The sequence below is a fragment of the Pelophylax lessonae genome (assembly GCF_965119305.1).
Source record: "Pelophylax lessonae genome assembly, chromosome: 12".
NCBI lineage: Eukaryota > Metazoa > Chordata > Amphibia > Anura > Ranidae > Pelophylax > Pelophylax lessonae.
Genome location: NC_138779.1, coordinates 56,599,607 through 56,615,023, shown reverse-complemented (window position 1 = coordinate 56,615,023; position 15,417 = coordinate 56,599,607). Strand labels below are relative to the sequence as shown.

The following is a 15,417-nucleotide window of genomic DNA, read 5'->3' as shown; positions in this document are numbered from 1 at the left end:
GTGACTCTTCTGGCTGTGACCAGCGCCACTAAGAGCACTGTTTTGTAGGTGAAGACTCTCAACGTACTTTCCTCTAACGGCTCAAAAGGCTGTTTTGAGAAGCTCTGAACTGAAGGACCGTAGACAAATCCCATCACAGGGGAAACCTATTGGACCGCTGCGCTCTACTCCTTGAGACGTCCTTGATGAATCTTCTTATTCCAATATGTTCCGCCAATTTGATAACTAGAAAATTGGACAATGCTGCCACCTGTACTTTCAAAGTATTAGGGGCTAGCCCTAGGTCCGATCCATTTTGCAGAAAATTCAATACTGCCGGAATAATCAGTCCAGAAATCCTGTCATTGTCCTTCAGCCAAAAGTAGAATTTCTTCCACACTTTATTATAGATTAAATATTACCAGATATTTAAATCGTAATGAATACCTTGTAACCAGGTGTATGAAATGACAAAAGTACAAAGTGCAAAACAATATGTGCAAAAGAAGTCTTAGAAGAGTCTAATGTTACTTCCACCTTCCAGTGGTATAACACACGTTTAACATTTCTATATCAATTTTAGTGTGGCATTTTGTATGTATAGAGTCTAGTATGTAACCTAGGAAGACAACTTTCTGCGATGGTTGCAAATGTGACTTTTCTGAGTTCACCCCAGTGATTGCAGATGGTTTATCGTGTAGATTAGGTTTTTCTCCGGCTCTGTGGATGACTCTGCAAAAACCAGCAGATCATCCAGGTAGGGTATTATCTGGATACCGGAGATCCTCAGCCCCCGTAAAGCTTCTGCCAGGACCTTCGTGAAGATCCTGGGAGCCAATGCCAACCCGAACAGGAGGGCACTGAACTGGAAAAAGATGGTCTGACCTGATCCTTTCATTGCAAACATGAGAAAGGGTTTGGAGATCCTCTGATTGGAATATGCATCTTTCAGATCGATCGTTGCCATGAAAGTATCTCTGAATAGCAGCTCTCTTGTGAAAATCTTATCCATCTTGAATTTTTGTACACCACACTTTCGTTGACTTCTTTTAAATTTAGGATCAACCTTTTTATTCCCCGAAGGATTCCTTAGGATGAACATATGGGAATAGAACCTCCGTACCCCCCCCCCCCCCCGTGCACACTTGCTCTCGAGGGATGGGGGAAATGACTCCCTAATCCAGAAACTCCTGGATTAGATTAGTCATGGCAGCTGCCATGTCTGAGTCTTTTGGCAGTAGAGTCACCAAAAAACGGCTTGGGGGTGTATGATTGAATTCTATCCTGTAACCGTTGCCGATTAGGTCCAGGATGAATTCATTAGTTGTAACTCTTTGCCAGATAAAAACAAAACAGGAGCGCCGCTCTAAGTGTAGTATGAAAACAGCTCAAACTTTATTAAAAACAAGATAGGAGATGGATAAAAGCATGTCGGGTCCTCCTGGGATCGCAAGGCTGCAAACATAGGGGCTCCTCTCGGAGTTCCGCAGATCGGTGCAGATGTTCGTCCCCAGCAATCTTGAGTGTGAAGGGGAGCATGGAGGGCCATAAGCCTCCAGACTGCCGCTGCACGAGGCCGTGTATGCAAACCCCCAGAGTCCTGGTAGAACGTGGCGTGTGCAAGGGGGCGGGGCTAACGTTTTTCAGAGCCACCCACAGCTCCTTTCTCAAAGCTGATTGTAAGGATGATTATATTGATAGATAGCGGGGTTTTGGTTAGTAATAGAGGGAGAAGGAGGGGGGAGAGACGGACGAAGATAGAGCAAGTCACTAACACTGGATGCTCCATGTAAAAGCAATCTGCAGTGTCAGCATAAAGATGAAATATTCATGCATATACACATGTGTATATGTATATACACATATGTAATACACAGAAAAATATAAAAAATAATATTAATAAAAAAAAAATAATTAAGAAACAACAACATACACAAACATATATGCTAAAATAATAAAAAATGGTCATGGGGCCCATCTATATGCTAAAGCTGATATCAGTTCCAAAGTGTTATGTCAATGAACTAATGCGCATATTTTAGTTCAATCGCATAAAATCGCATAAGAAAAAAATTTGTCGTAAAGCCCATCTATATGCGAGAGCTGATCCCTCAGCTCCAGAATATATATCAATGTACTGACGCGCTTAGTTTCGTGCAATCGCATAAGGAAAAAATTACATAAATAAGGTAACCAATGGTAATGACAGGAATGTATGAAGAGGACACTTAAGCGAGAAGGGTAATGATGGTATTATGCCCATCTATATGATGGAGCTGATCTCAATCTCCTCATTCAAACCATGAGGGGTAAGGGAATTTAAAGTGTAAATCCAGAACGTTTCCCTCTCGCACAGACGCTTGAAACGTTCGGCAGAAGGGAAATTTCCAGGTGTAGATTCAATAACCCAGACCCTAAGACCAGCAGATTGTCCATTATGTGTGGTAGCAAAACACCTATGGACACTTTTTCATAGCATCTGTGCTTGTGCCTTTTTCTGCAAATCTTCTGTGTTACCCGAAACAAAAAAAATGGGCATAAAAAAGACCACAGGGGTAGGTGAGGCAGTAAACATATCTAGACGAACAATTTTCAAAAGTACAAATATGATAGGTCTTCCCATTGACTGTAAACATGTTCTGTCCATGATTGACAAATCGGCATGTCAAACAGGCTTTCTTCTTGCACTGGTACATGCCTATGAGTTGACCGAACATGCTTAGATCACTGGCAGGGGGTCTCCGGGATGGGCGGATTTTACTGGGTGCAACTTCGTTTTTTATATTGGTAGCTTGTATGAGAATTTAGGACATTCTCCAATGGAGATTTTAAGGTATGGATCTTGTTGGAGTATAGTCCAATGTTTAAAAAAGACTCTTTCCATTTGAGGAAATTGACTATGAAATTGCGTGACAAATCTACATGTAGATTTTATGGCGTGTGACCCATTTCTGCCCTTGTGAGACTCAGGATCGAGATAAAGGTTATGTGCCTGTTCAACCAGCTCTGCTGGATAACCCTTATCGGCAAACTTCTTTTTAAGTACCGAGCTTTGTTTAACATAGTCCTCAACCCTAGTGCAGTTATATTTGAGCCTGCAAAATTGGCTTTTAGGGATATTGCGCACCCAGCGATAGTGATGGCAACTGGAGGAATGCACATAAGAGTTTCCCGCTGTAGGTTTAAAATGATTTTTGGCAATGATAGTATTTTCACAATGACCAAGTTCCAGATCCAAGAATGCTAAGGTATTGGGGTCGCAAACATAAGTGAAGGACAAATCAAATGAACGCTAACTCTTTGCCAGGAAACCCCCCCAACCTCCATCCTACCCTGCATGGGGAGTTATTGGTTTTTGTCTTTGGTTTGGGAGGGATTAAAACAGAAATCCCCCAATGCCTTTATCCTTCCTTCTTTTGTCGGTCTATTTTGGTCCTTTTTGCCTCCGTCCTTCTGACTGATTTTCCTGAAAGGACAAAAAGGCGTTTTGGACTGTTGCCTCTTTGTATTTGGAAAGCCTTTTTATCAGTAGACCTCTCCAAAACCGAATCCAGGTCTTCACCAAATATTAGGCCACCCTTGAACGGTAATGAGCATAACTGTTTTATAAGCCGCGTCTCCTGCCCAGGCTTTAAGCCAGATCGCCAGTCTGGCCTCATTTATGAGTGCTGGACATTTAGCTGAAAACCTGATGGCCTCTGCGGAGGCGTCCGCAATAGAAGACACGGCCTTGTTGAGAATGGAGAGCGAGTCCAAAATCTTCTCTTTAGGGATGTCTTGTTCTAGGAGGACCTTCAACTGCTTCAATCAGAAATCCAGTGTCCTGGCTACACAGGTGGATGCAATGGCGGGTTGAAAGTTAGCAGCTTCTGCATCCAAAGCCTTCTTTAAATAACCTTGCGCCTTTCTAGCCATGGCATTTTTAAGCGCCCCTGCGTCCTCAAAAGATAGGTCCGATTTTCTGGTCGCTTTGGACAGAGCTTCATCCAGCTTTGGGCATTTCTCTCATAACACCGCATCTTCCTCCTTAAAAGGAAACCTTTCCAACTTTCTGGGAAGAAAGTCTTTCTTCTCTGGTTCCCTTTATTTCTGCAGTATGGTATCTTTTTACAGCAGCTTGTATGGGAATGTTCTTGCCTGTTTTGATTGTAAACCTGCATAGAGTTTATCATGTACTGACAAGCTTTTGGTTCTCTTTTTTTCTAACTCCAAAGTTTCGTATATAATCTTTAATAAATCCTCTGTCTCATCAGAGGGGGAACAGAAATTTTTGCACCCACTTGCTTTTCTTCCCTCACTTCCCCTTCCCTTACTTTAGTGCTAGAATCTTCACTGGAGTCGTCCTCCAGCTGTCTCAGCACCCCCTGTTCCATGGGCCTGAGGTGCTGTGCTAGCATATGAAGTACTTGGTTGAGATGCGTCCGAAGGACCTGGCTCTTGCAGAGAAGATCTAAACGACGAGTTTTAACCATCTATGCATTTATGGTCTAGCAATTTTTTAAACATATAGTTTCTTTTTTGGTTAGAGCGTCAATGCAGTCCTGGCAAAGCACTTTTTTCCAGGTGGAGGACAGCTTTTGTTTGCACGAGGCACATTTCTTTTTAGGGACATCTCCATGCACTGCTCCCTCTCTTTCTTCGCGGCCTTTGCCCTGCAAGGGCACAAGCCAACATTGAGCGGTAAAGAAAACAGCCAGGTGCAACCACAAAAATAGACCAGTGAGAGACTCGTGCACACTATTCAACGTACAAAACACTACCATTAGTGCCCCTCCACCAGTGTAAGGTAACAGCGCTGATGAGCCTACATCATTTGCTTACCTTAGGGCCAGCATCTGCATGCGTCCCCGATCCACCTCCTCTGCCGCAGCCAAATCCGTTGCAGTGCAGGGAGCATTAAGTTTGCCGCTTACTTATGTGCACCAGTCCAAATGCACTGCCCTTGTCCGTCCCTGGACCGGATCCTGTGGATTGAGATGCCGGTCCATGGTGCAGCGCTGTGATTTTCCGCGTCTTCTATCCAGGATAGTGCTGGACAATGGTGGCCCACAGTCAAGGTGGCTGCCACGCCACCTGGAGGATACTGGAGACGATGTGCCCTCAGCATTCCCGGCTCCATGAGCCTGACTGCCTAGGAAGAAAGAAGACACCATCCCCACACTGCCCACCGGGCAACGCAACCTCTGCAATGCCTGCAAGGACCGGGTAAGCCTCCACTGTGGCTCCCCCCTAATGGACACCAAAAATGGGGAGAAGGGGTCCCCCAATCCTCCCCATACCAAAGGTATCAGGGGGCCCGAGTTCCCCAGGTAACCCTTCCCAGGGACACTGCCCCAGTTAAGGTAGAGGCCAGGGTCGGGAGGCTCCTGGAACCTAGCACGGAGGCCTGACAGCATGACGTTTTTTTGAAGTAACCCTGTCTGGCCGAGTAAACACAAAATACTGAGGGTCTCTGGTTCTCACCTGTATTTAAACTAATGTGTATTGAGTTTCCTGTGCTAGGTGGGAGGAGCCTATCTCTTATTAAGCCATCCTGGAAGACGACTGGGGAAAAATAATAAATTAAAAAAAAAAGTTCAAACCAGCACCTGCAACAAGTACAGGATACCTCTCCCCATTCTAACTAAAATACAGGATATGTATTACATAGAAACACAAAAGATTTTCATGAATGGATCGAAGAGGAGAAACCCACACCATCTCTAACAGACATACATAGAGAGACGACCAGGAGGAAGTAAATCACTGTCCGTAAACATTTACAGAGGTCAAGAACAAATCAGAAAGATCAGCAGTTCAATACATGGCACAAAAGAGGGCTGGGAAATCCCATTGCTATGAAACAGTGGAGCTTAACCCCAAAGATTCACCCACTTCTTCCTCCAGCACTGTGACTGTTTAAAGGGCGTGTTCAATAAAGTCAGGAGAAATTAGGATTGTTTGTGTGTTATCAGCTTAAAGGCGTTGTAATGGAAGAAGGTTTTTTAATCTTAAAGCGGTTATAACCTACTGCACTTTTTTTTCTTACCTGCAAGGCTAAAGGCATAATGTGCTAGCATGCATTGCATACTAGCACATTATGTTAAACTTACCTGAAAACGAACCGTTCCAGCAATGCAATGCCATCGCTAAAGCCAGCGTCCATCTCTACCCGATCTTCTTTCCCGGTTCGCAGCTCCGGCTCTGTGACTGGCCGCAGCCGTGATGATGTCACTCCCGCGCATGCGTGCAAGAGCCACCAGTCATGGCACACTGCTCTGAAGAAACGGCACGGGTGCCCGTTCCTTCAGAGCGCATGCCCCAGTGACATAACTGGCTGCTAGCTCAGAAAATATCTCCTAAATGGTGCATTTTTAGGAGATATTTACACTATCTATAGGTAAGCCTTAATATAGGCTGACCTATAGGTAAAACTTAAAGATGGAAGTTTACTTCCTCTTCAATGCATTCTATGCATTAAGATAAAAATGTATCCAAAGTCAAATAGGCTATGTAGAAATTAAGAATGGATCAATTGATCCCTGGCAGACTAGTCTAGTTGGGTACTGAGAGTGGCTGTAAAGGCAGAAGATTTTTTACCTTCGAGCATTCTATGTACGAAGGTAAAAAACCTGTGTGCAGCAGCCCCCCCCCCTCCCTAATACTTACCTGAGCCCCCTCCCAATCCAGTGATGTCCACGAGAGGACACACAGAGCCGCGGCTCTGGTGCGCGCCTGCTTGGGTGCCCCCAGAGCAAGCAGCTTGCTGTGGGGGGCAACTGTCAGGAGGGAGGGTCCAGGAGCGCCAGCGTGGGACCTAAGAAGAGGAGGTCCTGGGCTGCTCTGTGCAAAACCAACTGCACAGAGCAGGTAAGTATAACATGTTTGTTAGTTCGGAACAAAAAAAAAAAACAAGACTTTAAAATCTCTTTAAGCTTTTTGGGGTTTCACGAGTAAACGTAAATTTTACGATTTGACATGTTGGGTATCTTTTTACTCGGCTATTTTTTTAAAAAAATTGGGCAATATATTGAGTTTGTCCTCTAAATATTTTTAACTGAAAGTTTGCATTTGATAAACCCTTCAGATGATATCATCCCACTTGAATTGGCACTACCACTATCTTATTCTCCAGGGTCTCTGCTTTCAGAAAATAATTTAATTTGAGGGTTTGAATATTTAGACCTAAAATTATTTTTTAAAAGGGGGAAAAAAAATGGTGGTGACGGTAGGGAAAGGGTTAATGGCAGGGCCACAAATGGTTATTTAAATAAAAAGCTACAGATATAAGAAAGACAGAAAAGAACTCTTGAAATGACATTTGTGAGAGCTTCTATGAGATTTTAGTGAATGGGTTTAACTTCTACTTTATGAAAGCACCACCAAATCGCAGAGCAGCACTTGCTTGGAAGTCTCCACATGTGCCGACAATCTCCAGACTAGACGAGTGATAGCTTCATAAGAATTAGCACCGTGCAGTACCATCTGCCATATAGAACCCACACAGACACAGCGCTCTCATCTACATACACAAGGAAGACATTACAGAAATGCTGGCTGGGAAACAAAGGTGGGGGCTGGGGGCAGAAATGCCGTCTGTTTGTTGAAGTAACATATGCAAACATACAATGGATATGACAACCACTCTCAAAACAAACTAAACTTATCCAAGGGCTAACACATCAGAAAGTTTTATATATCGGTTACCGCTGACATTGCGGATTCTGCCCCTGACTTCTCGGGTGACTTCAGGTGCTTTAATCCTTTCGCCGCCATCGAAGCTTGGCAGAAGACGTGGCAGTTGGGGGTTTTACGCGCAATGTGTAAATCCGACTGTCAGCTCTAAGATGATCAGGTAGGGAGCTGTACAGCTGTCAGATCGTTTCCACAACCCAGAAAACATTTGAGCCTGCGCACGTGCCCCCACCATGTTTCAGGAGCTTCCTGCTCCCATCAGAGGACATGGGCATGATGGGTGTCACTATGTAGAGCAGGCGTCACTATGTAGAGCAGGCATGTCCAACCTGCGGCCCGGAACCGCAGGCAATGCGGCCCACTGCCCCCTGACAACTTATTTTTTGCTGGGGAGGAAGGAAGTCGAGTTGGGGGCACGGCCACAGCGGCTTCCAACTAACTGTAGGCAGAGGCTGCCTCGGAGGGGATCATCCAATAGTTGTGTTAAATTAGTGCTGGGGGGGGGGCAGCAGCGCAGGAAGGGTGCGGCGGCGTTTTATTACTTATATACCTTAACTATAGTATATATTTTATATGCAGCCCGAGAAAATTTCTCTACACTCAATGTGGCCCAGAGAAGCCAAAAGGTTGGACACCCATGATGTAGAGTGAAGGGAGACCAGCAATCTTCCATTCTCTGTACCCCCCCCCCCCCCCCCCACCTAGAAACCAGAAGCGAAATTTAAAAAGTGACTTCCAGTTTCTGCTGTGGCCAGGGAAGTTGTTTTCTTTATTTATACTTCCCTAGGTGGATGCAGTATCGGTCCAATACTGCCTCTGCACTGAGAACTGAGCGATCAAACACTGCCGATAGTTCAGTTTTCAAAGCTCCATGAGCATAGAGCTGCTAACTGTCAGTCAGCAGCTCTCTGCCCTGCCCCCTTCTTGTTCACTTGGTCGCTGGGCTGTGGAGGGGAGGGGAACTGCCCCGGCTCAGGCTCCCAGCGGCTCGCTGAGAGGCTGAGCCAGGTGTCAGACCAGGGATCTGACAGATCCAGACTCGGTGGTGGTGATGATGCGGAGCCTGGACAGACTTCTGTGACGTCAGCAGAGAGCAGAGTTAAGCCCGCTCTCTGCTGAAAATGGGTCACAGGAGTGCAAAACTGCACTTCTGTGATCCTTAGGAGAAATACAGCCAAACGAGCTTTGGCTGTACTTCTCCTTTAATCTCTTGATTAAACAACTGGAGGGCCATAGTTTGGAAACCCTGGTCATAAGCATATATGCAGCCACTTGGCGGGTGGACCTTAATGACGAGTAGCCGCATACATTATATTATTCGCCCCTGCTAAAACAACTTACCATGCTGAAAGCACGCTGCCTGCGCACTCCCAGCAGGTAGCCGGCTGGATCAGTAAGCTCCCGATGCATATTTGCAATCAGGAGCTTTCTGATCATGTGACCACTGTGATAGCCAATCATATCGGTCACGTGACCCAAATGCCCGGTGTTCCATGAGAATTACCTACCCGTGAGAAAAACCTACCCCTCGTCACTTCCGGGACTCGGCACTGTATGTAATGCAGCGGGTACATTAAAACAGCTGTGCTGAAATAGGAGTCATCTCCGCTCCTGTCCCGGTCACTTCCCTGCTCTCGGATAGTAAATATAAAAGCGGCGGCGGCTGTATGAAAACATACATCACGGAGCCGAAAGCCGCTTTTATATTTACTTGCCGAGAGCAGGGAAGTGACCGGGACAGGAGCGGAGATGACTCGTATTTCTGCACAGCTGTTTTATGTAAGCGCCGCGTCGGTAGGTTTTTTTCACGGTACACCGTGATCTCTTCATACTAGTGCGCATGCGCACTAGTAAGCTCCTCTGTTCTTCCTTTAGGTATCCGGGGCTCTGAGCATGCGCACTGCTGCGCTGCTCAGCTGTTTCTGGCCGGAAGTGACGAGGGGTAGGTAATTCTCACCAGAGAGTGCAATCACACCAGAGTGAGAAGAATAATTCTAGGGTCATTTTTCACAGTTACGGTAACTCTCAACTGATGACCTGTAGGGGATTTTACAGCATCTCCTATGGAAATTATAGGGGAACAAAGTTTGGCGCTGCTTCACGGGTACATGCCATTTTAAACAATAAAGAATGTTGACGCACTAAACAGATATTGAATAGACAAGTGTGAACTAGTGCTGTTCTACATAATGCAGGTGAATTCCTTGATGAATATCCAATAACAGCGAGTGTAAATGATGTGCGTTTTGATCACCCAAGTGCACCTCCACCGATATCGATCTAAAATTCCTCCTTACCAGAGGTCTAGACTCCAAATTATAAGAGTCTAGATAGGCGTGATATACAAGTATAGAAGATCCAATCAGCTGCCTCTATTATATTGCAGGTGGTGGTACTGTCATGGCTGATAAAATTTGCTCCATAATAGGGCAGAAATCCAGTATGAAACGTGCATTAATAGATCCAAGACATCCTAAAAGTTGATCGATCAGTATACAGGGTCGGCGTGCGTGGTACCTCACGGACATGGGGTGGGTGGAGTCCACGTCCGGGAGGTACCACACACGCCATAGGTGACGCTTTAAACATTTTCAACAGTTACCAGTTTAGAATTAGAGATGGTCTTTTTTGAGAATTATTGCTCTCGCTCTGGTGATTGCGGCAATACCTCACGTGTGGATGGAACACCGTTTTTATTTGTGGGCGTGACTTAAGTATGCATTTTCTTTCATGCGCGAGCTCACGCCGACAGGGGTGCTTTAAAAAAAATTTCCCCCCCCCCTATTTATTTATTTTTTTAATTTTTAGCACTGTTTTTTAAAAAGAAAAAAAACCGGATCACTTTTATTGCTGTCACAAGGAATGTAAACATCCCTTGTGACAGTAATAGGCAGTGACAGGTACTCTTTATGGAGGGATCGAGGTCTAAAAGACCCCTGACCCCTCCACTGCACTTCAAAGTATTCAAAATGCATTTTTTTAATACTGTCACTTTTTTTAAATTGGCGCCGCTGGCAGCCGAGGAAACCGGAAGTAACGTTGTTACGCCGCTTCCGGTTCACTACATTGGCGACTCGATCAAAGCTGAATCCGACTTTGTTCAGGACTCCAACCAGCCGGCGAATGTACAGAGCCGCGGAAGGCGGCGGCGGAGGGGGGTATGTCGGTTTGCGGGAAGTGGTTAACATGCTATTTTAAGACTTGACATGTTGGGTATCCATCTACTACCATGACCGAAATAACAAAAAGGAGCAATATACCGCATATCTGAGCCCTCAAATAAACTTCAATGCATTTGTACCAAAATTTTGCACGTGAAACTCTTGTGCTAATATCGGGTGATATACAAAATTTGGAACTACCACCATTTTATTTTTCAGGGTCTCTGTTTTCAGAAAAGATATACTGTTTTTGGGAGTTTTAGGTAATCTTTAGGCCTAAAATAATTTTTTAAACATGGGTGCAAAAAAGCAAAACAGCTCTGGCAAGGGTTAAAGGAAATCTATTGGCTCTTTACTGTATTGGGTGGCTTTATTAACCAATAAGGAGGCTGAAGAGGTGAGAGTGGGCATGTGAGATCATGACAGCAGGAGCTGGTCACCTGTACAAAAAAAGCAGCGGAAATGACGCGTGGAAGGTACTTTTTATGGCATGGGCATGGTGGTTTAATACATTAATACGGTCCATGGGTAGAATTTGTGCTTTATCCTCCAACAGCCAATGTCATTACATTTCATGCAGTTATATTGTATTTTGAGCTCCATAAATTATGGGCCATCAAAGCTCTTGCCATCAGAAAGCGCTGTGGCACCAAGCCATTTGCTCAATTCCGCTTACAGGGATCCGGGCGCATTTTGCATTCGGTACAGCAACAGACTAATGCCTCGTACACACGCAACGATTATCGGCCGACTGATCGTCCGACTTTTGTCCAGAGTTGTGTTTTGTTGGTTGGAATGTGCCTAGACTGCACACAAATTCTCGGCCAACAAAAATCTACTTCAGAAGTGATGTCATGTGCTGGTTTACTTTCCGTGTGTTTTTTCTTCTCTGAGCATGCCCAGTCTTGCTCATCGGATTTTTGTCTGCCGAAATCTGTACTGACTTACGGAAAATCGGCCGTTGTGTTGACGGCCAACAAAAATTTTATAGCATGCACACCAGATTTTATTCGGCCGAAAAGTCGCAGTCGGTTGTCGAAAGCATCATACTAACAAGCCGAAAATCGGCCGATCGGACGTTGGCCGAAAATTCCCGGCCAATAATCAATGCGTGTGTACGAGGCATTACTAAGAGGTCACTTTTTACTGCAACAGAACTATATTGGCATGCAATACAGTAGCACTAGCAATGTAGTGAAAAATCCAACCTGCTATAGTCAGTGTACACACCCCGGAGGGCTGCCAACTCCTCCAATAAATGGTGAGACCAAAATTAATAAAAATACTTACATTGCTGTTTTTTGTGCCCCCTAGTCCCAGGCTGTCTCTGGTCAGTCCCAGAATTACGTTACTCTGCTCACCGGCCCAGTGGACGACAATCTGATTGTGAGAGTCATTGAGGCTGACCTGAAAGAGGACAGAAGAGAAGAGGCTTGGCGTTATTGTGTGACAATACCCTTCACATTAGTAATAGAGCGCATTCCTAGAAGGTAAGAGAAAATATTAAAACGCTGTCAACTGTCTGGCCGAGAAATGATTGCTCCTCAACCACTTGAGGGTTTTGGATGTAAAAGATACGTCTTATAACACTTCAACAGAGTTACTTACTAGGATGCATCTTATGTCCAATCTCCCCTTCTCTCCTTTTGCAGTCGCTCCCCCCACAAATATCACCAGCAGTCAACATGACGGGTGGGAATTGCTTTGTATTACACTGCAGGAGAAGCTGTCAAATTCAGTTGCTCCTGTCTGTTAAGGTCATTGAGTAATACAGTGTAACAAATGGGTACAATTCATCCGAGTATGCGGTAAAAACACACAACGTTCAGGAAAAAACAAAACGTATTCACAAAGAAACTCTCCTTAAAATCTCGCATGCATTATCTGTGTGTGCGTATATCCAGGAAGTGAACAGGCAGAAGCTTCAGCTGCCCACAGTGAAAATGGCTGCATCCAGAGTTTGTGAAAGGAAATTTCTGCAGCATATTTGGCAAGTACAGAATCACAGTATATAGAAAATAATATGCAAAGTAGTTAGAGGGAAGCTTCAGAATAGCAAAGATTTTTTCCTTTTTTTTTTTTACAAATTATGTGAGCGGACTGCAGTTCCTCTTTAAATTCCAGAAGACTGGAATCAAAGGGCTCCATACTCTCTGCAATGCTGTCTGCCAGCTTCCATAAACAACTCCTGACTAATATCTAGCCGACTTCCACTAAAGCTTGTACTTTCCCACCTATTTTTTAAACCAATCATTGGATGGGTCTGACCACTGCCATAGTCATCGAAAGCTTGGACCAGTACTTTATTACTGCATGCATTTATTTCCTTTTGTGAATTGACTTTAATGCCTTTTTATGCAGTATTTAACCAACATTTGGGTGTTTGTGCTAAATACTACATTACAAGCAATAGTGAATAAACATTTTCATTTTTGCACGCGGTAAGTGGTCACGTGACTGCCATAACGCATGCGATGACCTTTAGTGAATTCTACCCAATGTATTTTGAATCTATAGTTACTATATTTTACTAGATGGAGTGAATTTAATCTACACGATATAAAGAAGCTCCACTTGTCTGCCTCCCCCCCCCTTTCACTGCCCCCCCATTTCACTGCCACATTTGGCACCTTTTGGGGGGAGCGGGTACCTGGTTTTGAAAGGTACCCGCTCCCTCTTCTGGCAGTTTGCGCCCCCCCCCCCTTTCCCCCGCAGCCAGCTCATTAACAAAGCATAACGTGCTTCCATAATGTGCTGTAGAAAACCAGTTGTGAAGCCGCAAGGCTTTACTGACCGTTTCCTTTTGTCAAGATGGCGGCGCCAGCACCCGAAAGCCCATTGAAAATGTGGCCCAGGTGAGGACACCACTGAATTCCTGGACAGATAAGTGCCCCAATATTAAAAGTAAGCAGCTACAGGTTTTTTTTTTTTTTTTTTTTTTTTTGGGGGGGGGGGGGGGGGGTGGGTAGAGTCTGGAGCTTACCTGTAAAGTAATATTAAACCCTCAGTTTTTTAAGCACGTTCAGCAGCGTAATCACTGGGTATGAAGCGTCACCATATTTTAATTATTGCCTATATTCCAGTTTAAGTGGAAGGTAAAGCATTTAATCACGGGCCACAAATCGATAAAAAAAACGGTTGATTCGATTGGAACCAGCTGAATTTTGGCCCATGTGTTTCAGGCAGAAGATGATTCGGCACGGGCACAAGAAGAGGAGTCCACCATTACTCCCTCTGATATCCTCTGCCCCCCCTCCCTTTCCACTATGATTAAGGGAGTGAGTACCTGCCTGAGAATATCTATATAACTAACTGCCTGGCTAACTACACAATACTTCTTACAAGGATGAAATATATGGATGTGGATATGGTGATTTAATGTTAATTTGGATATAGTACTGGGGCACTACAGACGTATACCTATACTGCATGTGCCTTTCCTATATATATATATATATATATATATATGCACATGCGCCCCAATGCTTGGTTTATATATATATATATATATATATATATATACATATATAGATAACACTAAGAGGATAGAATCCACCATTCCATTATCATTGTACTCCTATATAAAGTCCACGTCATATACTACCCGAGTCGACTTATGGATCTGCCAGCTATCCCATAATTTTACACACGAAGGAACACTAGTCGGTTCTTTGGTCTCTTAAAGAGGTTGTAAACCCCCCCAAAAAATTTTTTTTTTCTTTTTGCAACCTGCAAGAGAAACACATAATGAGCTAGTATGCATCGCATACTAGCTCAATATTAAATACTTACCTTAGAATGAGGTGCCGTCCGCTCACCTCTGACGGGTGACATGTCCAGTCGCCCGTCTTCCGGGATCGCGGCATCCGGCCATCTGATTGGCCGGAGCCGTGGTGACGTCACTACCATGCGCGTGGGAGCCGATGGTCACGGCACGGATCTCTGAAGAAACGGCACCAGCGGCCGTTCCTTCAGAGCGCATGCGCCAGTGACGTCACTGGCTGCATGTAAGGTAAATATCTCCTAAACAGTACATGTTTAGGAGATATTTACACTACCTATAGGTAAGCCTTATCATAGGATTACCTATAGGTACAACTTGCAGAGGAGGGTTTACTTCCACTTTAAGCCCTGAAGAAGCAAAAGTAAGCCAAACACGTTGGCTGCACAGGGACCATTTTCCATCTCTCTTGTTGAGACCCACCACTTGGTTATCTTTACCTGTGCTTTGTTTTTATACCATTATATGTTATATGTATGTATGTCCTTTGAGCATGTTTGCACATGCCTTTTTATGAGAAAATACCGATGAATAAACATGTGTTTTTAACAAATCTGCTGTGTTGTTCATATTCTGATCATCTCATTCTGGCCTTAAAACCCCACTTTTTCCTTTTTCTATATTTTCTTGTGAATTACATAGGGGTGTGGCCTACCCATTACAGCAATATTTTTTTGCATGTGTACAGTTACCTTAAAAAAAAAAAAAAAAGGAAATGTAACAACTGCTTTGGTCCATTATGGGTATAAGGTACAAGACCCCATGGTGGGTTGTTGATTACAATCTCAGCAAAAGCCCGCTAGAACCTCCCATCAGCCAAAG

General features: G+C 44.4%; 1 protein-coding gene across 1 annotated transcript in view; it reads right to left on the bottom strand.

The window, feature by feature from the left end:
• Positions 1-15,417, bottom strand: part of SORL1 (sortilin related receptor 1) — a 161,899-nt gene that overhangs the window by 137,605 nt on the left and 8,877 nt on the right. The window contains exon 2 of the mRNA XM_082273653.1: positions 12,105-12,221. Coding sequence (XP_082129779.1) covers positions 12,105-12,221 — 117 coding nt within the window. The remainder of the gene's footprint in view (positions 1-12,104; positions 12,222-15,417) is intronic.